Source organism: Glycine max, chromosome 14, assembly GCF_000004515.6.
Source record: "Glycine max cultivar Williams 82 chromosome 14, Glycine_max_v4.0, whole genome shotgun sequence".
Taxonomy (NCBI): domain Eukaryota; kingdom Viridiplantae; phylum Streptophyta; class Magnoliopsida; order Fabales; family Fabaceae; genus Glycine; species Glycine max.
In genome coordinates, this window is record NC_038250.2 from 48,026,978 (window position 1) to 48,049,956 (window position 22,979).

Sequence of the window (22,979 nt, forward strand, 5' to 3'; positions counted from 1 at the left end):
ATATATGGGTGTCGGTTTCAGCTTTATATATATATATATATATATATATATATATATATATCTGGGATGACTTACATACCGACGGTGGGTGTTTTTATAAAACGATGTAATCTATAAGTTTTGCGCCCTTATGCTTTGTTTATTGCATGCATGCTCAAAACGATGTATGGTTCTTGATGTTAATTAGGGTGTTTAATTACTGATATGACGTTGTCCATGTAAGCTTTTAAAGTTGTAGGTGTACATTAAGCCAGAGAACAATTGGTATGCATTTTAATTAATAATTTTTAAGGTGTTAATTACTTTTTCTTTCTCTTTTGCTCTCTTGTTTAACTTGATTTATTGTTGTCTGACGTGAGATGTACGTGTATATAATCCCAGATGATAGATGGAGGTATGGAGGTGTTGACGCCAAAATTTAAATTGAAAATTTTGATAAAAAATTATTGAAAAGTTTGAATAAATTTGTTTGGAAATGCTTGAAACAAAAATTTAAACGAAAATTGATTTAGAAATTCTTATTTAGTTTAAAAGAATTCTTATTTAGGTGGAGCAATAGGAAAAGCAGTGGAGAGGAGACAAGTGAGTGACTATGCAATGACAGCAGGAGCGTGTTGTTAAGGATCTTCTTACGACCGCAGAGGAATTCAACGAAGAGTGCCACAAGCACCTGTGAAGAAGTTGATGTTGAGGGTTTTTCAGACTGACTCCATGACACATCAGTTCTCAGAGATTTTGAAAATTACATTGCTATGAGAGTTTGGGATGGAGAGGTATGTAATTTTTTAAAAACATAAAGCACGTAGTTTACACGTTAATAATTTATTTTACATTATCGATATTATTGTCTGTAGGAACGACCTGAGTTGAAGTTATATTCCCAATGAAGGAAGATGACTAAGTTTGGGAAGCCTGCTCCAGAGATTGAAGGCCTTATAGCTGCCACTGGAATAAGTCTTTTGCTCGCATGTTCCCTAAATACAGGCAAAATCGAGGAATAATGTTTGCTTTTGTGGAATGCTGGGTTAAGGAAACTAGTAGTTTCCATTTGCCCATCGGAGAGGTGACTATCACCTTGGATGACGTCACGTCGTTGCTACATCTGCCTATCGTAGGGACATTTCACAACTTCAAGCAACTTCATGTTGACGATGTTATCAATATGTTGGTAGAATTACTCGAGGTCAGCACTGTAGACGCGAGAACTAAGACGATTCAGTGTCATGACTCTTATGTTCGACTATCATGACTGCGATATGGAAAGAAAAGTTTTATAACATAACTATGTTTTTAACTACATTTTGTTTAAGACATAATATGAACAGGTGTGTTTCATCCAAATTTAGGTTGGTTTCTTTTGCCTTTGACTTGACATGATTAAATATGCTAATCAGACTCTTCAAATTGATTTTACCAAGTAGAAATAAATGTTCAAGTCAAAGGGAATTTATTTATACGAGAAAACTTGAACTTCATTTGCATCAAAGTTTAATGACTCCAAAGTCCAGACTTCCTAAACATTTCTATAATTTATATTTTTTTGAAGAGTGTAATTTACAATTTTACCCGCTGTGTTTTGTAGCAGCTTCAATCTGTAAAATCACATACAATAGGTTCACACTTGGGTTATCATAATTAATCTCTGAATTATTGGTATGAGTGAAATATACACTCTATCATCTCTAGGTTTGTTTTAAATATGATAAAACCTAAATTTAACTCTATATTTTATTCTATAACCGTACCGTATTAGTTGTTTGTCGACCGGGTAATTAATTGAAGCATCTTTGTACTTAAAATTTTGAGATTGGAGGAATGTCTATTGTAACAATTGTTCGTCGACCGTAACTACTTCAAATCTTTTTGTGCTTACAAACTTAAAGGTTGAAAAATTGTATGTATTGTAATGATTGTTCACCAATCAGATAATTATTTCAAGTTTCTTCATCTTTATGCACTTGATGTTGTGTATCAAACCATTTGTTGGCCGAATAGTTCTTTCCTTAATGTTTTCAACGCTGATCATACTCTCTGCCTATATTATAATCCACATGTTAACGTTGCTTCTCTCATTAATAGTAACATTTGCTTGCAAGCTATTACAAACATTTTGCATTTTGGCTTCTGTTGTGCTTTTATTATGCTTCCAGCATGTGCATCTGTTTCCTCTCATAAATAGGGTATGCTCTTGTATATATGGTTTAATACCTGCTGTGCCTAACTATTTTGCACTAAGAAATTAAATATGTATGCTTAGATGGAATAATTGGGTTTTAAAAGGGTACGTATTCGATATGATTGTATTCTACTTTATTTAGCTTTTGGACTATTAGAAGCATATAAAAGGGGTTCATAAATGAGTGTTTTAATTTCTAATCCCCGCTCTAGCCTCACCAATATCTTACTGTCATCACTTAAACCGATAACAGTCCGACCTTAACTTACTGATCCCTGAAATTGTGAAGTGTTGCCGTTGTTAGTAGTCTCTAGATCTAATAAAATATCAAACAAATCTCTGACATTGAATTTTGTTAATCATATTATTCTTGATGCTAGTTCTTTTATAAATTTAAGAATTATAGTGTAGTAAGTAGTACATGTTAGAGACTTAAATAGCAGTAGTTTCAAATTCAATGATTTATATGGCATTTTCCTAATTTCAAGGACTAATACGACATTGCTTCACAATTGTAGGAACTAAGATATTAGTTTACTCAATAAACTTCTAGTTCAAGCTTGAGAAGGCTTATCGGCTCACATAGTAATTAAAGAAAAAACTTATATTTACCTCACCTCAAAGAGGTAGATGGAATGGGAGTTTTAACGTATGATTTGTTAGATGTAATAAGGATTTCTCATTTTGTAATAAAAATTTTAGATTTAAATAATTTTTAGGTCTTTAATATATACTTAAAATTTGTTTTGAATTCTTGATATATATTAAAAGAATTGTTGAAATGATATCACATCATTATAAAATAAAAATCTGAAACAAAACTTTTTATACATAAAAAATTTAAAATAACGAAAAAATTTATTAGAGACTAAAACAAAAAATAAGATATTTCAGCTAAGATTTGATTATCGAATTGTTAGTCAGGATCAGTTTCATTATTTTGGTTGTACATTTAGTACCTCTTTCATTAATTATTTTCTACTCTTATCTTGTAAGGCTATTATATGGCTATATCATATTATCAATAATAGTAAGAAGTTATTACCAATTGTTGAGCCTTGATCATAACAGTACCTTGTATTATTTCTCTTGACTACCCCTTACGTACGATTAAAGTTTCAAAGATGTTTGGAAGGAGTTAACCTCCTTCATAGCCAAGCTACATGGAATATGATTAAAGCTTTTAATTTATAATCAACTATTATTTTCATTTTCCCTACCAATACTTTTTAGTTTTTTATAATTTACAATTTATTAACTAATAAATTAATGAGATAAAAACTGATGCTACATGAAACAAAAAAAGTTATATCACAAAATAAAAGGAAAGAAAGAAAAGAAAGAATTAAAAACCGTGTGAATGAAGCAAAGCATATCTTATTTCCCATAAATCCAGCATATCTAAAAGGATTCTTAAACAAAGATTCTCATTTCTTATGCAAGCATACACATCCTTAAACTAAGATCTATAGTCTATTGTCGTGACAAGTGAAATAATTACGTATGTGAAACTACTAAAGCTTCCAATCACACACGCTATCATAACAGAGCACCCACCAGATAATTTGTACATCAACACCTGAACTCGGATTTGAGGCTTTGAGCAAGTAAAGGACCATAACCAAACACTCAATTATCAAAGACTAGTAAAGTATACATTTTTTTATCTACAAATCAATATTTTATATGGAGAAATATACTTTCAAATATATCAATCATACACTCCGAAGAAGAAACAGGGGTATTCCTGGACTAGTAGCGAACGCAAGGCACAACAGACATAAGAGATTCAAACATTTCATCGTACAAGTAAGATAGGAATCAAACCTTTTGTCCTCACTTTTTTTGTCTTGTATTGCACATAATAACTTGTGAACGGTTCAAAGAAGAAACACAACAAAAACAGAAAACAACTGCTTCTTATTCACGAGCTACCATAGAATAAAGGAATAACTTGCATCTATTGCCATTCAATACCTTACTTCAGAAATGAGAAAGGATAAACTTCCTCTTACTTTCAGTTTTATTCGTCCATTTAACCATATAATTCTGTACTTCTTTACTCATTATCTGTGATCTTTCCCATCTCTTGTCAAATATTTTCATTCATCAAAATTGCAACTCCTCATTATTCAATATTGTGGTCGGCAACAAGGCTGTTTCTTATAAATTCTCGTTGGATCTTCCTGACATTAACTCTGCACATATCTTGAGGTACGCATCAAAACAATTCTTCAATGTAGTTTAGATTTTGTTTAACTTCATTACATATCCATGCCAATGATATAGAAATCATTTCCCCAAGCTTTTGATTTTATAGAGTTATGTCATAAAGTTGCACTTCTAAATATAATATCGTGAATCCACGGTGAACCGTGATTTTTTATCATTATATTAATTTTACTAAAATAGGTCATTCCACATTGGATCCCTCACTTCCTCTCAGCAACTAAAATTTGTCGCCGCTGTCAGAGGCAATTTTCAGCCGGGGCATTTTCTCCCCTCACCACCTCCACCCTCCTCTTTGACGATCTCTCCCATGATAACAAACTCGACTTCATGGACAAGCAACATATGATTGATCTATAGAATTAACTCCTTCCAAAATTACTCCCACTAATACATAAAAGGATTTTAATATTAGTTTTGGAGGAGTTTCGACATCGATTTTATAATCGACGTTGAAACCACTATCATTGAAAGTGGATATTTTTTAAGATCGATTTTATAATTGATGTTGAAATATGAAAGTACTTTCTACATTGGTTTTTTCAAAACGAATGTTGAAAGTCGTATAAAATATTTTTGATTTTTGACTAACCGGTGAGTTTTGCAAAAAAATTAATAATCTATGGTGCACGATTGCTTCTTGTGAGCTTTCTCACTTCCTTCACGGACAGAGGTTGGCTTATTCATGTTTCATGTTTGAGGAAACATGTGGATTGTTCAAAAGAAACTCTAAGAGGAAGAACTTAGTTGTATTCATCTCTAATAAATACCAAGATCCTATATATACAGTCCTAAATACAAGTGTCAGATTGAAACTCTATAAACAACAGGAACAAAAAAGGTAAAAATAATGTTTATAGTGGTTTAATATAAATGCACAAGTTATTATTTGAATTACAATTAAATATAAATGTTTATAGTATCACTGAACGTCGGGAGCAACCTAGAGAATCTCAATCAGTTTTCATCAAGATACACATGCACTCTCCAATTAAGTTTCTTCTTAATGGGAATAGACTTTCTTTGGAGTTCCAGCAAAGCATGAAGCCTAAAATGGTTCTTGTTACACAATCCTATGTGTAACTCTAATCACACACCAGACATGATATTCCATACCTCGTCTTTGTTAACCTGACGTTTCTACTGAGCGAAAGGAACAGAGAAGAAATCAGAGTCAACAGGCATAGGCCAACCTAGTCGAAAACAATCAACTGACGTACAATTTTGGAACGATAATTATTGAACAATAAAATTATTCTACAGGAAAATAACCAAATCAAAAAGAAGCATAGTACCAAAATTATTCATTTAAATCATCATAGTTTCTATAGTGAGAATGCTTTGTTATTCCCGTTTTACTTCTCCTAGAGTCTTAGTTTCCTGCAATACAGAAAAATCCAAGGAAACAAATAAAAGAAGGCTATCCATACAAAAGTAAACTTTAATTGTATTATAAATACAAATTTTCAGCTCATAAAAGAGTAGCTCACATATACAACTGACCTACAATTTTCGTTGGCTTAGCTCCAATAATTAATATCCATATACAAGTAAACTTTAATTGTATTATAAATACAAATTTACAATAATGTCATGTATCCAGGATTAAATGCACCTTTTGTATATACGTTTATGTATATAACCTGCTTAAAAGATACAGAATTAAGCTTGTTTAGTTTCATTTAGGGCATTCAGCTTGCCTATGTCAACAATTGACCTTAGCTAAGTTAAGCTCAAAAGCAGATTGACCTCTACAGACAACTCACTAGGTACATATAAGACCTTAAAGTTCAATTTGACAGTCAAATAAACAAGCATTTGAAGTTACTACAAGATTAGGATATGCAAATCTCACCAAAGGCTACTTTTGCAACCCAAATACTAGCACCATTTTTTGTAGTTTCTAAAGAGTTTCTTCTTCACTTCATTTAAACACGATCGTCGAACTAAACATGGAAAAGTACAATATGTAAGAAACAATAAAAAACAAAACAGTATGTCTAAATCAGAAAATAAAGGTCCAAGCCATGGCAATACATAAAAAGAAAACCTTGAGTAGTTGATCTGACTTTGGATTTTCCACATTGTCTTTCTGCACATGAGTACAAGGAAGATAAGCTTTGAATGAAGTATAAGAAATTAAACACCAAATAGTAGACACAGAACAGTTCAGTCACTACTTGGAAACCAAACATCAGCTGAAGCCAGTCCAAAATATATCTTCATTTAATTTGTTGCCATGTTCCTTAATTTGGCCAAGGGCCCCTGGTATTACGAAGTGCAGAAACAACAGCTTGAATCTGTAAAAGCAAATGAGTACAAGCAACCTAATCAACAAATTGAACAAAATTCTAGCAGAGCTTATTCATAAGCTAAAAGTAATAATAATAAGTTGGTGGCAGACAGGAAAAAAGATGAGAAAATTATTAACCATACATTGTTTCATCATAACTTCTGCCTGTGTTTGTAACACTGGTAATGCCTAAACCACTAAAAGACTTGATTTTTCTAGGAAATATCAGTTTTTGATTCAGTGACTCTACAACCCTTGATCTTTTTTGTTTTCATTTGCTTTAACAGGAGTTTCCAAGTTCTATTACAGGGTGTTACCTCTGGGAACCTTGTGTATCAAGCATTAACTCAAATGAAAAGGGGATTAAAACATAATTAAAGAGAACAAACCTCATGATATCTCATTATAGCCTCTTTTCCAGTATTGGGATCAAGTGGCAAAATATTATAAGGGGCATATAATTGCTTCATTTCCTCAATCAACCTTTATATGAGCTTCCATAATCTGCAATTAAAATATAGAAATGAACAAATTATTCTCTTTATACGTAAACTCTATTCAGCGACCAATAGACATAGTAATGTTACCTCATCAGATACTGGAATATATTCTGTTCGATTAACTTCCTTCAATCCCTCAAATAAAACAACAGCAGTTTGATATGCTTTTGTGAGCTGGGCACTGATGAAGCATAAGAAGTTAATTTAAGTATTCTCCTTTTGCAATTAAAAAGAAATTATGCTAGCACAAATTAGTACAATTCACAGATAATTGTGTAATATAAGAGAGAAATATTCAAGTCAGTGACCAAATGGTTGATTCAATTAAATTGTAAACTCACCGGACCTTATCAGCAGCCTTATCTAACGCTTGAATATACTTTTCATAGTACTGCCCATAAAAAGTTTGCATTTCACGAGCATCGCTGGTTTTCCTTCGGACATGTGTTGTGAGATTTTCCTGTTAGGAATGGAAAATTAATTCCATACCTTCAAATTTGCAAAGAAATGTATTCCAAAAAAGGCTACTCTAAAATACGAAGAGCTTGTGTTCTTTGGTTTTTCGCTGGTCCATTAATATACAAAATTAAAAGTCATTAAATGATAGGGATACTCATAGAAGTCTGGTTTTCGAGGAACCAGGGGCCTCCAGAGACAAAGAGAAGGAAGGGAAACTTTCTGATTTTTATTGATGATGCTGTTATTTACATAGTAGTATATTTATACTGATATTACAATAACAGAATTTGTCAGTTTGTGAATTTGAAATATCAGAATTGCTATTCTTGTCTCTTAGGTACCGGCAACCGATACGCAGCATCATCCCTCAGGATTGTAGAATCTTCCAGAATCATTCTTCAGACGTAATCTCTCAGGTAAGTGGGCTTCGAGACCTTCCTCTTAGTGCTACTTACTATTCGCACCTCTGGCTCTGTTTGCATTACTTGTTCTGCACCATTTTCCGCTACTTGCACCTTAGTAATTGCTATACTATCATCTGGGGGCCCTTGCAAAATCACCTTGTCCTCAAGGTGATAATCCTCCTGTAATTTTTCCCATCCTCCCATGACGTATCATTAGGGAGTAACCCGTTCCACTGCACCAAAACTTGCCATGGGTCTGTTGATGTTGATCTGCGGTAATCCAAGATAGCTAGCGGAGAAATAATAGGCTGATCTTGGAGAAAATGATCAGGCAATTGGGCCGCAACCTCAAGCTCGGGTGTTCCCTGAAATGGCTTTAACACTGAGCAATGGAAAACAGGGTGTATGCGAGCTCCCTCTGGCAATTGTAAGCGATAAGCAACGGGTCCAATGCGTTCAATCACCTTGAAGGGGCCATAGAACCTTTTGGACAATTTACCCTGCACCTCTGAAACACCTTTGGCGGAAGTTTGCCAGCATGGACGGAGTTTGAGCAAAACCCAATCTCCAGGCTCGTACATCACCTCTCTTCTCTTGGTATCAGCAAAACGCTTCATTGTGGCCTGAGCTTTGAGGAGCTTCTTCCGAATTACCTGGAAAGTGTCATCCCTGTCCTTGAGCATATCCTCCACTGCATCTAACTTGGATGACCCCGTGATATAGTTTGGGAAATTAAAAGGTTTGTGACCGAAAGTAATTTCATATGGAGTGGTCCCTGTTGCTACGTTCCAGGAGGTGTTATGGGACCATTCCACCCATAAAAGAAGCTTGCCCCATGTTTTCGGACGACGGTGCACAAAAGCTCTGAGATACTGCTCAATGATTCTATTCATCACTTCCGTTTGACCATCGCTTTGGGGATGCTAAGCGAAACTCATTCGTAATTGTGTGCCGCTAATCTGGAACAGCTCACGCCAGAAATTGCTAAGAAACAGAGGGTTTCTATCAGAGACCAAGCTTCGGGGCAATCCATGGATTTTCCCGACAATTTCCATGAACATGGAGGCTACTGTGTGAGCTGTATGAGCTGCTGGTAACATCCCTAGATGTATGCCTTTCGAAAACTGATCCACAACCACAAGAATGACGGAGTTGCCATGATAAAGGGGTAGGCCCATGATGAAATCCAGAGAAAGGTCCTCCCATGGCCTCTGAGGCACCAGTAATGGACACAACAGCCCAACACTCTTCTTCGTTTCGTACTTGGTAAGCTGACAATCTACACATTGGGCAATGAATTTGGTCACATCATTCCAGAGACCGGGCCAACTAAAATTGTCTGAAATGCGGGCAAAGGTCTTGGCTACGCCCATGTGTCCCCCTGTTGGAGAAGAGTGGAATTCAGTGAGCGGGGTGGGAATCATTTGGAAATCCCGTGGAAGCCAAATACGCTTCTGGTGTAGAATAAGGTTGTTGGCAATTGTGAATTCAGGGTGTGCCTCCGGTGATTGTGAAATGTCACGGTGGTGCATCACATAAGCGGCGCAAGCTTCTAGTTGACGGCGAAGTTCCTCCATGAAAGTGAGACATGGTACAGGGTCATTAGAGAAGAAGGGGCGTGCTCTGGAAGACGTGACAAAGCATCTGCAGCTTGATTTTGAGCACCAGACCAATGGATTATTTGATAGTCGTAGCCCATTAACCTCGTCAAATTAGTGTGTTGCTCCGGCGTCTGAATTACCTGAGTAAGCAACTCTTTGAGGCTCCGATGGTTAGTGATGATGATGAAGTGGTGGCCAAGCAAATATTGGCGCCACTTCTTGAAGGCCGTGGTTATTGCAAACAACTCACGCACATAGGTGGACGCGTTGAGGAGTTTTTTTGGAAATGGCTTACTGAAGAAAGCCAAGGGATGGCCTTGCTACGACAGAAGAACTCCCATACCCACGTCGAAGGCGTCTGTCTCCACGGTGAACAGAAGGTCAAAGTCCGGGAGAGCTAACACTGGCGCAGACGGTGAACAGAACGTTCCTGTGTAGTAAGGTGGACCAGGGGTGCAGCAATGGTGGCAAAGTCTCTGATGAAACGCCGATAGAAGCCGACAAGTCCTAAGAAGCTGCGAACAGCCCTGGTCGAACGAGGAATTGGCCATTGGGCTATGGCTTCCACCTTGGAAGCAACTGGTTTTACCCCTTCATGCGAGACGACGTGGCCAAGGTATTCCACCTGCGTCTATGCAAAACAACACTTAGATAGTTTGAGAACAAACTGATGAGCAAGCAATACCTGAAACGCAACTTCCAAGTAAGTGAGGTGCTCCGCCAGGGACCCGTTGTAGACCAAGATGTCATTGAAGAAGATAATGACAAAGCGTCGGAGGTAAGGCCGGAATAATGCATTCATAGTAGCCTGGAAGGAAGATGTAGCATTGCACAAACCAAACGGCATTACACGAAATTCGTAATGGCCGTGGTGAGTGCGAAAAGCAATTTTCGAGATGTCACCGAAATACATATGAATCTAGTGATAGCCCTGGAGCAAATCCAACTTCGAGAAGCAACGAGCTCCCCCCAATTCATCCAGAAGCTCATCAACAATGGGAATTGGAAATCTGTCCTTAACGGTAAGGGCATTCAAAGCCCTGTAGTCGACACAAAATCGTCATGATCCATCGTTCTCCTTAACAAGTAATACCGGGGATGAGAAGGCGCTATTGTTGGGTTGGATGAGGCCCTTTTGCAACATTGTTTCAACTTGGTTTTCAATCTCTTGTTTCTGGTAGTGGGGGTAACAGTAAGGGCGTACATTTACCGGCATGGCCTGGGGAAGGAGGTGAATTCGATGGTCTATGTCTCGTAATGGGGGTAGAGTTTGTGGGGGTTAAAAGAGGGATGGGAACCTGTCAATTAAGGCTTGGATGAGGGGAGGAGGGTCAGGGCTAGCTTTGGTGGTGGAAGGCTCAGAAAGCACTTGCACATGGAGGTACAGGCTTTCAGGTTGGTGGCGATAGAGACTATGGAATTGCGAAGAAGAGAGTGAATTCAAGGTGGACTCGGTGTCTCCCTTAAGCTCCACAAAGCTCCCGACATGAAAGAATTTCATGCAGAGAGTATTGTAATCAGTGAGGACGGGGCCAAGAGATTTCAACCATTGGACCCCTAAAATGACATTTGCGCCGGCGATGGGTAAGACATGCAGATCAACAATGAACTGTGTGGCCTGGATGATCACCATGACAGCCTCACAATGGCGCGTGCACTCTAATTGTTGGCCATTGCCTACCATGACCCGTAAAGGGTTAGTGGAGCGCGTGGGCAATCCTAAGTCAGAGACGAGTTGCAATTGGATGAAGTTGTGGGTACTCCCACCATCCACCAAGAGGACCACGGGGTGGTCATCGATGAGGCCCATGAAGCAGAGAGTTTCCAGCGCCACGTGACCAGCCAGGGAGTGAAAACTGATTTGGGCCGAGTATGGGTCATTCGGGTCAGGTGGGGCTGGGTCGGGTTTCAGGTCATTTGTGGTTATAAGGGTTAGCAAGGGTTCGTCCTCCTCTGCAACGAGGAGAAATACCCTAGAGGCGCAACGATGCCCTCTGTGGTATTTCTCATCGCAGGTGAAACATAGGCCGCGCTCCCTGCGTGATGCAATTTCTTCAGGAGTGAGGCGTTTCACAGAGGGGGTGAGGGTACGGGAAGGGGGTGGTAACAGTGGTGGGTTGGGAACAGAACAAAGAGGGGTGGGTGAGGTGGTGACCGCGGGTGGTGGGGGCTGGTAGGGACGGTTGCAGGGAGGGTTACGGCCGTCAAGGAGCTTCTCCTCCTGGAGCCGGGCAAGGCCTGCCGCTTGGACGAGCGTTAAGGGCTGGTGTGCCTAGACCTTGCGGCGGATGTCCGGAGATAAGCCCGACACAAAGCAACTGAGTAGGAAGGGCGGGGGGAGGCCGATTGTGCAATTTGCAAGGTCCTCAAAGTCAGAGAGGTATTGCACCACCATACCTCGCTGAGTGAGTTTGAACAAAGCCCCAGTAGGGTCCTCATAGTGAGAGGGAGCAAAGCGGGTCTGCAACACTTGAAGGAACGCCGACTATGAAGTAAACTGACCGCTGCCAGTCATCCATTGGAACCAAGCCAAAGCGCGGCCGTCCATATAGAATGAAGCAACGGTAAGCCTCTCTGCTTCTGGAGTTGCATGATATTCAAAAAATTGGGTGATCTTAAAGATCCAACCCAAGGGATCAGTCCCATCAAAACGAGGGACATCGAGTTTGATTTTGTGTGTAATTACAGGTGCAGCGGAGGTGGAGCTGGGGAAGGAGATGGTGAATTAGTTAGGGTCGGGGGAAGGCGATGAAGGATCTCATTGAGTTGAATGGTGACTGTCTGCAAGGTCTCACCCATAGATAGTTGTTGAGCTGTGAGTTTGAGGATAGCATCCTCAAGGGAGGTAGGGACTTTGGATGGATTAGTTATGGCAACGAGAGCACCAAAATGATAGGGATACTCAGAGAAGTCTGGTTTTCGAGGAACCAGGGGCCTCCAGAGACAAAGAGAAGGAAGGGAAACTTTCTGATTTTTATTGATGATGCTGTTATTTACATAATAGTATATTTATATTGATATTACAATAACAGAATTTGTCAGTTTGTGAATTTGAAATATCAGAATTGCTATTCTTGTCTCCTAGGTACCAGCAACCGATACGCAGCATCATCCCTCAGGATTGTAGAATCTTCCAGAATCATTCTTCAGACGTAATCTCTCAGGTAAGTGGGCTTCGAGACCTTCCTCTTAGTGCTACTTACTATTCGCACCTCTGGCTCTGTTTGCATTACGTGTTCTGCACCATTTTCCACTACTTGCACCTTAGTAATTGCTATACTATCATTAAACATGAGCTTTTTTCAACTCTCCTAATAGTGGCATTTATTAGTGAAGGTAGGGGAATGATCCTAGATAGATTGAAAATATTAAGCAAGGAAAACAAATGTAGAAATTCTTAAAAAATGAAATAAGAAGTCACATTCTCTAGACGCCAAAGAAGAGCAGTTTTGAATTGGCAAACACCACTCCCACTTGAATGCAGATCTAGTCTGTGAACAATAGACATAGTAATGTTACCTCATCAGATACTGGAATATATTCTGTTCGATTAACTTCCTTCAAAGGCATAAAAGCAACCTAATGACAATAAAGACATGAGCTTTAGATAAAGAACATTCACATCAAAGTTCAGCAAGCACCTCATTGTTGATGTGGTTGGCGTCGTCAGCAAGGGTGACATCACCGTGCTCAGCATCGATGATGATGTCGCCGCGAAGCATCTAGGCCAAGCCCACTTTGACGGAGAAAAGGGGCTTTTTGGTCTAGGTGATGGCGCCGTTGCCGTACACTGTAACCCCACCGGATCCTGATACTTCCGTTGAGGGACACAAGAGGAAAAGATATGTTTTTGTGTGTTGTGTGAGAGTGAGAAGAGAAGATACTAGAAGGAAGGCATTGTTGTTGTGTGGTGAGGATGAGCAGTGCCCGTGGCAATGACAGTGGAAGTGATGAGAGTGAAACCAAAAAAAGAAGAAAATTAGGTTTTTAATTTGGGACAAATACAACAACCGTTCTTATAAAAAGGGAGGTTAGTAATTGATCAAACATTCCTTTGAATAAAAATGGATGTTAACATATAAATATAAGTTTTTAAAAAATGATGTAAATAATTAATCAAACAACACTAGTTTTTATAAAATATGATGTTAACGAATTTAATTCATTTACAACTATGTTACTGTGTGTGTGTGTTTTTTTTTTACAATGTTTTATAAAATGAATGTTAATACGGCAACGTTAATGACTTAATGACTTATTTTTTGGTAGTGTCCAAACGATATCTTCAGAACTCCAATAAACAATTTATGTTGATACTCTGGCAGTGTTGCTGGCGATAACAATAGTTTCACTTGTATGCCAGGGACACAAAACGTTGCTTACCATACCTGATCATATTAGAAGATGAATGATTGAACCATTAGTATGAAAAGAAGTACATGAATGAATAATAATAACATAACAATATTATATTAAAAGATAATTTAAAATCTTTATATCAAAGAAAGTTTAGGTAGAATCCAACAACGGGTGATTTGTAGTCTTTCATTGTCGTTAGATTTACAAAAGTAAAGATAGGGTGAAAGGAAAGAAAAATGGATTGAAACGGATCGACCAGAGCTTCGGAAACATACTTTTCTGACTGATTGCTTTCCTTTTGTTGTTTCTTCGTGGCGAAGGAAACAAAATATGTTTCCTTTCCTATTTTTATGCTTCACCAACCAATTGGTAAATTAGAGCTCTCTTGTGCGCTTAACGCATCTCTCACGCTCAGCGTGCATGTCCAGTTGGATTAAGTGGTCACCTGTTGAACGTAGGATGCGCTCTTGCTAGTGACCACTGTTTTCCCATGTGGCTCCTTCCACTAAGCAGCTAGCTTGGGTTGGACAGGTCTGACTCACTGAGCGAGGAGGTCGCACAGAATGCAATACTTTTGATCATTCTTCATCCATGTCTATGCTACAACTCAACTGCACACAGAATACAACAAAAATTACTCTAAAATCATTATCTTTAGTATCTTCAAAACAAAAACTCAGAAAAAGCAAAGTCATATTGTTTTAACACAAAATAAACAATGAAGGATAAGAAAATGAGATAATTCTTGTGATTTCAATATATGAATAACATATGCATAACACCTATCAGGGTGTAGATTACATTATCTCTTTGTCGTTGTAAGAAATAGAAAAAACACAAATGTTATTATTACATAGGCTACATTATGACTTGTTGTAACAAACTTATATATTATGAGTATTTGACTGTCAACTACTTCATGGTAGCAAACAAAAATTCAATCACAAAACTCACAATGAAAAACTAAATTTCACATCTAAAAATACATCAAACCATTAACGATCATGAAGAATCAAGTCCAATCAAGAAAAATAAATATACTTCATTCTCCCAAGTGTTGTGCAGCTGGTTTTACCTTGGAACAGCCAAGAATGGAGTGCTAGCCCTCAAAACCCAAGTGTTTCTCCTCCTTCTCTCTAGAACTCTCTAAAAAAAATTATTTTCCTCCCTCTTTCTCTCTCTAATCTGGGTGACATAGGACCTGTTTGGGTGTAAGCTTCTCTAGAAACACTTCTAGAAAAAAAAATTTGAAGAAAAAAAATGAAATGAGCTTTCTCCATGAGCTAAAATGAGTTTTTCATTAGTTAATTTGTAAATGTCATCTCATTTTTAGAGAAACTATATTGGTGAGCTTCTAAAAATTAACTCATGAAAAACTTATTTTTACTTATAAAAAAGTTCATCTCATTTTTTTTCTTCTTATTTTTTTCTTTTAGAAGTGCTTCTAAAGAAACTTACCCAAACAGACAAGGTAAGGGGCTCAGTTTTAGTGTTTACCGTGAGTCCTTCCAACTCCAAGAAGAAGGGTCCCACCTCCCACCCCCTCTCAAGGCATTGTTTGGCTCCCCTAGTTTGATTTTGGTAGCTCTACCTTATTTAAGCCTCTAAAATAAATTAATTTTGCATGTGATACTTATATTTAATGTCCTATTACTCATACCTTACTTTAAGTTAATTAATGTTGATTTTATACATTATTTCTACTAAAAACTCATTTATTCACTTCACAAGTCAATTCACCCAAAAAGCCCTTAAACGAAATCATGCAAAAACGCATTTAAATGAAATCACAGAAAAAGCATTTAAAGGAGTGTAGGATTTTTACGGTGTTACATCCCTCACTATTTACAATTAACGACCTTCTTGCACACAATTATAAATGAGAGAAGACTAAATAACTCTAAACTTCACATCTTTTTTTCGTAAAAGAAAAAATACATCTAGAGAATCTAAAGTTTAGTTTTGTTCCAATTAAAATTTAAACTTTACTCTTTTTACAAATAGACATCATGAACTTTAATTTTATTTTGATTAATATTAAATTTTATTATTTTTGTAAATAAACACATTTAACTTTAATCTCAATCAATTTGATACTTATTATTTATCTTTTTCACAAATAGCTCTTTCTGTCATGTTAGAATTAAAATACTAGTCGAAAATAAAACCTAGTAATTTATTTGTATTAGATATTAAGAATTAAATGAGACAAAATTATAGTTTAAGGTATTTATTTGCAAAAGGAGAAAAATTTAAGGATCAAATAGGATTAAACTAATGTTTAGCGTATTTATTAATTTCTAAAAGAGATGAAGATTAGGGGGTTGAATACTCTTTTCTCATTATAAATAACCAAACTAATTAAGCTTTCGGCCTGAAAACAAAGTCCACATTAATTAACTGATATATCTATTATAAGATACATTTTTTCACGTATTTTTATGTGTGATCGAAAGACCAAATTGCACAAGATAATTTCCAAAGTCATTCCCCAGCATGTGTGTGCATTCTATAGATATTAAGGCATATTGCATATCAATTCAGAAAACAATTTATATTTTGCTATAAATTTCAGTGCACTGTACAAATACCATATATCATTCTCCATAAAAAAAAATATATCATCATATATCATTACAATCCTTTGTTCACATTGCTAAACTATGTTTCGCTCAGATTGAAAAAGGTATTCAACCTGCAACACCAACTACTTCTACTTCCTCTTGTAAATACAACAACATCGATCAAAGGTACGTACGTAAATACATTATTACGTTATTAATTGTTTCCTATAATTGTATCATCATTTGCCAGTTTACATAACATAATATTTCTCAGCTAAAAAGTGGTGAACTCATTCATGATCAGGACTGTGAAATGGGGGAGATCGTTGTTTCCATCATAGCAAAGATTGCAGAATATACAGTGGGTCCAATTTTACACCATGCTCGATACTTGTGTTGTTTCAACAACTTTGCTGGGAATCTTCCAAATGCAAAAGAAGATTTGGAATTGACTCGAGACAGTGTAAAGAAACGAGTAAGAGAAGCCACTAACAGGACTGAAAAAATCGAACCAGCAGTTGAGAAGTGGCTGAAAGATGTTGAGAAAGTCTTACAAGAAGTGCAGACACTAGAAGGAAGGATTTTGGAAGTACGCAAAAGTATTTTCCGAAGTCAATGCCAATATTTCCTTGCAAAAGAAATCGCAAGAAAAATAGAAAAAATGACTCAGCTCAATCGTGATAGCAAGTTTGACCCATTTTCTAGCAAGACTGAACTTCCAGGCATGAAATATCATTCTTTCGAAGATTTTGTTCCTTTCAAATCTACAGAATCGACTTATAATGAGATTTTGGAAGAGTTAAGTGATAAAAGTTTTATTATGATTGGACTACATGGAATGGGAGGGTCGGGAAAAACAACTTTGGTGAAAGAGGTGGGTAAGAAAGTTGAGGAGTTAAAACTTTTTGAGAAGGTTGTGATGGCAGTGGTCTCTCAAACTCCAAATATTAGAAGCATCCAAGAGCAAATTGCTGATAAGTTGGGTTTGAAATTTGAGGAAAATTCAGAGGAAGGTAGAGCACAAAGACTTTCAAAAAGATTAAGTGAAGGCAAAACTCTTCTAATCTTGGATGATGTATGGGAAAAGTTAAATTTTGAAGCTATAGGTATTCCATTCAATGAAAACAACAAGGGTTGTGGAGTACTTCTAACAACTCGAAGCAGAGAAGTATGTACTTCTATGCAATGCCAAAGTATAATTGAGCTCCATCTCTTAACTGACGAGGAAGCCTGGGATTTGTTCCAATTTTATGCCAAAATAACTGATGACTCCTCAGCTGCTTTAAAAGGTGTGGCAACAAAAATTGTTAATCAATGTAAGGGATTGCCTATTGCTATTGTGACATTAGGAAGCACACTAAGGGGGAAAACTTTAGAAGAGTGGGAGTTGGCATTGTTAAGACTGGAAGATTCTAAACCATTGGATATTCCAAAAGGCTTAACAAGTCCTCATGTTTGTCTTAGATCAAGTTATGATAATTTGACAAATCAATTAGCGAAATCCTTATTATTGTTGTGTTCTATATTTCCAGAGGATCACGAAATTGATTTGGAAGATTTATTTCGATTTGGAAGAGGATGGGGCCTAATTGGGACTTTTGGAACTTTGGAGAAATCAAGAAAGGAGATGCATGTAGCTATTAATATCCTCAGGGATTCTTGTTTGTTGTTGCATACCAAAATTAAAGAAAAGGTGAAAATGCATGACCTGGTTCGTGATGTAGCCTTGTGGATAGCATCTGAAAGCGATCGAGAAATTTTGGCAGGTGCTGCAATGGATCCAACAATCTTGGTACAGGGTGGTAACATAAAAGATAAGAAAGCAATATCCTTATGGAATTGGCGAAATGGTCAGCTTCCTGATGATCAATTGAATTGTCCCAGACTTGAAATTCTCTTGCTTCATTCTCTATATGATGGCTTTGAAGTATCAAATGCGTGTCTTGAAAGGTTGAAAATGCTCAAAATCCTAGCATTCTTAGGATCTGGTTACGAGTGGATTGCAGATTATGCTGAAAGAAGTAAAACTTTGTTACTGCCACAGTCATTTGAGTCATTAAAAAATCTTCATACTCTGTGCTTGAGAGGTTATAAATTAGGTGACATCTCCATTTTGGAAAGCCTACAAGCACTTGAGATTCTTGACTTGCGTTGGTCTTCTTTTGAAGAATTGCCTAATGGAATTGTAGCATTAAAGAATTTGAAGCTTTTAGATTTGTTCTGCTGTAAGATTGAGAAAGATAATGCTTACGAGGTTATTGGGGAATGTTTGCAGCTAGAGGAATTGTATTTGTATTTACTCCAATCTAAAAAGAACTTTCCACAAAATGCCATATTCTCAAGATTGCGAAGGTATGTTATAATACAATTTACTAAAGAATCTGATCGATACTTCTTCTTCTTCCAGTGGTCTTACTTTTTTAGAAAACAGAGACCATCAAGAGTTTTATGCATAGAAGGTTTTAATGCCTCAGTTCAAAGTTTTATATCATTACCAATCAAGGATTTCTTTCAAAAAGCAGAGTACCTTGAATTGAGGCACCTTAAGGGAGGTTACAAAAATGTAATCCCATCCATGGATCCACAAGGCATGAATCACTTGATTTTCCTAATCCTCGAATATTGTCCAGAGATAAAATGCGTCTTTGATGGTACCACAATGCAAACTGAAGATGCGTTCTCCAGCCTAGTCATTTTACGCTTGTATGAATTGGATAACCTTGAAGAAGTGTTTCATGACCCCTCTTCCAGATGCTCTCTCAAAAGTTTAGAAGAGCTAACCCTAGAGAGTTGTAGACAATTGTACAATATTTCCTTTCCCAAGAACTCAAAGCTATGCCATCTCAAGTCCTTGAGAATATATAATTGCCCGATGCTAACTTGTATCTTCTACCCATCCATTGTCCAAACTCTAGAGCTGCTAGAAGAAGTGAGAATATCTGAATGCTATGAATTGAAGCAGATGATAGAAGAAGTGGAAGAAGGGAGTGTTGATTATGTTAGCAGTCAAAGTCATACCTCTTTGATGCTCCCAAAATTAAGGACACTTACTATTCATGGATGTCGCAGCTTGAAATATATATTCCCTATGTGTTATGCTCATGGGCTAGCAAGTTTGGAAAAACTTGACATTGGATTTTGTGATAAGTTGAAGTATGTATTTGGCAGTGAAAAGGAACATGATCTTAGAGTGTACCAGCACCAGAGTCATCCTCAGACTAATATTCACATCAATTTGGGAGCTCTATGGTTGAATGACTTGCCGAATTTGGTTGAGATTTGGCCTAAATATTTTGATCCACATTTACCAAATTTGAAAGAGCTACGATGCTATTATTGTCCAAGACTGCCTGACTCTTGGGTGCGTAGGGTGATGATTATTGATTCAGATCTGCAACAAGACTCAACTGCAACGGTAATATATTTTTCGCAAATGATTACTTCTTTAATGGCACGTAATTAAATGAGTTTTTTTAAATAGATATTATTTGTTAATTCATTTTTGGGGGTGTAGTTGAATCCTGAGTTGTGAACATGAATTTTTTTTATGGATATGAATTATGAATAGATGTATGGTGATCGATAGAAACTAAACTGTATTTGTTTAATTAGTGTCAAAACTATTTTATGCCCGCTTTAATTTTAGTTTTTCTTAATCATTAATTAAGATTTACTGCATGTATGTTTGGTTGTTCATTTATTGCTCCTAGATTGAACAGTCACTTTAAGAAAGAACTCTTTGATGTCTTTTGGATTCAACGTACATAAATATATTATTTACATATATTTGGCAATTAGAAAATCATATTGAATATTTTAATAATAGAAATAGCAAGTAGTTGAACAATTTTATTTTTTAAAAAAAAAGACCAAGTAATTTAGCCAATAGTTAAATTATGTTTGGCACACACACGTTCAGTTAATTTTCAAACTTGTTTATTATGTGAAATAGCATGTTTAACCTCATTAATAATGCTGATAAATAAGTTTATTTTAATAATTTATAAATTTTTAAAATACTACTTGAAGTAATATTTTTTAAATGATAGTTTCTAGTTTTCTGTATTTTATTATCTTTTTATCCTTAAAATATTAAATTTTCATATTTTTTTTATATAAATTGCATTATATATTTTTAACATTATACTATGTACATTATTTTTTTCCAATTTTAGCTTTATATGTACACTTCAAGATATTCACAGTGATAATAATAGGTTTATTTTTATTTTCCTATTATTTTCTAATATGTTTTTATTTTCCAATATATTGATGTCTAAGTGTATGTTATTTTTATTTTATTTTAAATTTGATTAGGAATAATTTAAAATGTAATATTAGATTAATAGTTTAATAGACAATATGAAAAAATATAATAGTTAAAACTAAAAATGTAATTAAAATATTTTATGAATAAATAAAAAATGAATATACAATTTAAGTTAATTAAAAACTAAAATTATAAATAGCACAAAATATAATTAAGACTTTAATGCACCAAAGAAATTTTGCTCAATTGATTCAACATATTATATGAATTACTGTAAATTCCTAAGTTTGGGTGTTTAACTTTTTTGGATTAAAAAAATATGAAAAATATAATGCTCATTAAAACATCTCATACATACATCTAAAATAGAGCTTGTAAATTCTAATCTATATTTATGTTAGTTTCTCATAAGGCATGAAAAAGATAAATTGAAGAGAATTGTACGCGCGCGTATGAAGACAACTCATATTATCATACACAACACTTAATTATTTTGCTAAATGAAATTGAATAACATTATAATTCGTGATTCATGTTTTGTATATATTATAAATATTTTGATCAAAACAACATATAACATATAGGTATTTATTAAACATAATATTATAATTGAACATGTAAATTGTGAATGACCTGATGTATACTTTAAAATTAAAAAATGTTCAAAAATTTTCTAAACATGCAATTTCTTATTATTGTTTATAGACATTAGTCAACATTTAACCTTACAATTAGCACTTTATTTTTTAAAATGCTATTTAGTTATCACATTTTACATTAATTTTTATCTTCATGGTCACATTCTTTTTAAACAACGATATATTGTACATCCTTGAAGTAAAAGTATTCATTTTTTTGGTATGGTCTTTCTTTAGAATGGAAATTCTATTAAATTGAATTATCACAAGTAACAAACTAAAAATGAATTTTGTTATGTATATAGGAGAAGGAATTACTATGCTCGGTTACCACCACATTCAACCAATTATCCGATCAAGTGCTTTCTTCTAAACTTACACATCTTCAATTGCATGGTCTTGGAGTAAAAGGTCTTTTCCAATTCCAAATCAGAGAACATGGGAGCAACAGAGAACTTGCTCCTTTAAACTTGGATCTAATTTATGCTGAATTGAGTGATCTACCTGAGCTCGAGTTCATATGGAAGGGCCCCACAAATTTTCTAAGCCTCCATATGCTTAAGTGGATTTTTGTGCTTGAATGTCCAAAATTGAAAACCATCTTCTCCCCTACCATTGTTAGAAGCTTACCAATGCTGAGATCACTGCATATAATTGATTGTGAGAAATTGGAACAAATATTTGATTCAGGTGATGCACAAAGCCTATATACTTGTTCACAACAAGTGTGCTTCCCAAATCTCGAGGATATTTGTGTCAAAAAGTGCAACAAGTTGAAATACCTTTTTCATAATTTTGTGGCTGGTCACTTTCACAATCTGACCTTGTTGGAGATAGCAGACTGCTCTGAGTTACAGAAGGTTTTTGCTTTTGAATGTGAAACTGATGACGATGGTCAAGAAGGGATTGTTAAGGGTGGAGAAAATGTACTACTACATAACCTGCGAACTATAACACTCTGCAGTTTGCCAAACTTTAAAGAGATTCACCATGGATTCAAGTTAAAAGATGATGTTACGCGACATGACATAAATGATTGTCCTAAATATTCTCCAAGTTTATATCTATACTGACTATACACAGTAGAGGTACAATTCTCATGTCCTTTTACAATCTTAAGTGAAATATTATTTCAGTATAAAGTTGTTGGTCGATGATGAAGTCCTTAATTTCATAAAGCTTTAAAGATGGAACTATTATACTTGCTCTAAGCTTCTACTCTTGCTATTTTCATTACATTTTCTTACTATTGGAACTCTTGTTTTTGCTGCATGGAATCTCTCTTAAACCCTTATTTAAATAGAAGAGTAAAGAATGAGCATCAAGCAAGGCGTAAGAGTGTATGAGTATGCGGAAGAGAAAGATGAAGACTAAAGACTCCATTCTGCTGCCTTACTCACTTTGTGTTCTTTACTCCATTGTGATGACTTAATTTGTACTTTTTAAATTAACTTCATTGGAGGATTAATTCCATGCTTGCTTTTTA

General features: G+C 35.8%; 2 protein-coding genes across 6 annotated transcripts; one reads left to right on the forward strand and one right to left on the reverse strand.

Moving 5' to 3' along the window:
* Positions 1-4,255: 4,255 nt before the first annotated feature.
* Positions 4,256-22,932, forward strand: LOC102664497 (probable disease resistance protein At4g27220). 2 transcript variants are annotated; one of them, XM_014767146.2, is made up of 7 exons: positions 4,256-4,390; positions 7,995-8,073; positions 12,748-12,826; positions 16,698-16,771; positions 16,890-20,000; positions 21,799-22,581; positions 22,797-22,932. In XM_014767146.2, the coding sequence occupies exons 5-6, from the start codon at positions 16,899-16,901 to the stop codon at positions 22,564-22,566; spliced, it is 3,870 nt and encodes a 1,289-aa protein (XP_014622632.1). In that variant the 5' UTR covers positions 4,256-4,390; positions 7,995-8,073; positions 12,748-12,826; positions 16,698-16,771; positions 16,890-16,898; the 3' UTR covers positions 22,567-22,581; positions 22,797-22,932. The 2 variants fall into 2 exon arrangements, with proteins under 2 accessions (XP_014622632.1, XP_025981255.1); XM_026125470.2 differs by lacking the exons at positions 4,256-4,390; positions 7,995-8,073 and having other exon boundaries at positions 12,740-12,826.
* Positions 4,303-13,668, reverse strand: LOC100777833 (callose synthase 2). 4 transcript variants are annotated; one of them, XM_006596422.4, is made up of 8 exons: positions 13,304-13,668; positions 13,182-13,241; positions 7,540-7,658; positions 7,286-7,379; positions 7,088-7,202; positions 6,586-6,705; positions 6,456-6,497; positions 5,119-6,351 (listed from the first exon to the last, which is right to left on the reverse strand). In XM_006596422.4, exons 1-5 carry the CDS (start codon positions 13,382-13,384, stop codon positions 7,173-7,175), a joined length of 384 nt encoding a protein of 127 aa, XP_006596485.1. In that variant the 5' UTR covers positions 13,385-13,668; the 3' UTR covers positions 5,119-6,351; positions 6,456-6,497; positions 6,586-6,705; positions 7,088-7,172. The 4 variants fall into 4 exon arrangements, with proteins under 4 accessions (XP_040864791.1, XP_006596485.1, XP_014622633.1 ...); XM_014767147.3 differs by having other exon boundaries at positions 6,443-6,497; XM_041008858.1 differs by lacking the exon at positions 13,182-13,241 and adding an exon at positions 13,084-13,153 and having other exon boundaries at positions 6,456-6,705; positions 13,304-13,663.
* Positions 22,933-22,979: the final 47 nt, after the last annotated feature.

Bases quoted from the DNA above. Each gene is read 5' to 3' on its own strand.
- LOC100777833 (XM_041008857.1), bottom strand. From the start codon at position 13,384: ATGCTTCGCGGCGACATCATCATCGATGCTGAGCACGGTGATGTCACC. The intron at 13,242-13,303 runs GTGCTTGCTGAA...TATTGTCATTAG, and splicing joins CCAACCACATCAACAATGAG to GTTGCTTTTATGCCTTTGAA. The intron at 7,203-7,285 runs GTAACATTACTA...TTTTAATTGCAG, and splicing joins ATATTCCAGTATCTGATGAG to ATTATGGAAGCTCATATAAA.
- LOC102664497 (XM_014767146.2), top strand. From the start codon at position 16,899: ATGGGGGAGATCGTTGTTTCCATCATAGCAAAGATTGCAGAATATACA. The intron at 20,001-21,798 runs GTAATATATTTT...TTATGTATATAG, and splicing joins AACAAGACTCAACTGCAACG to GAGAAGGAATTACTATGCTC.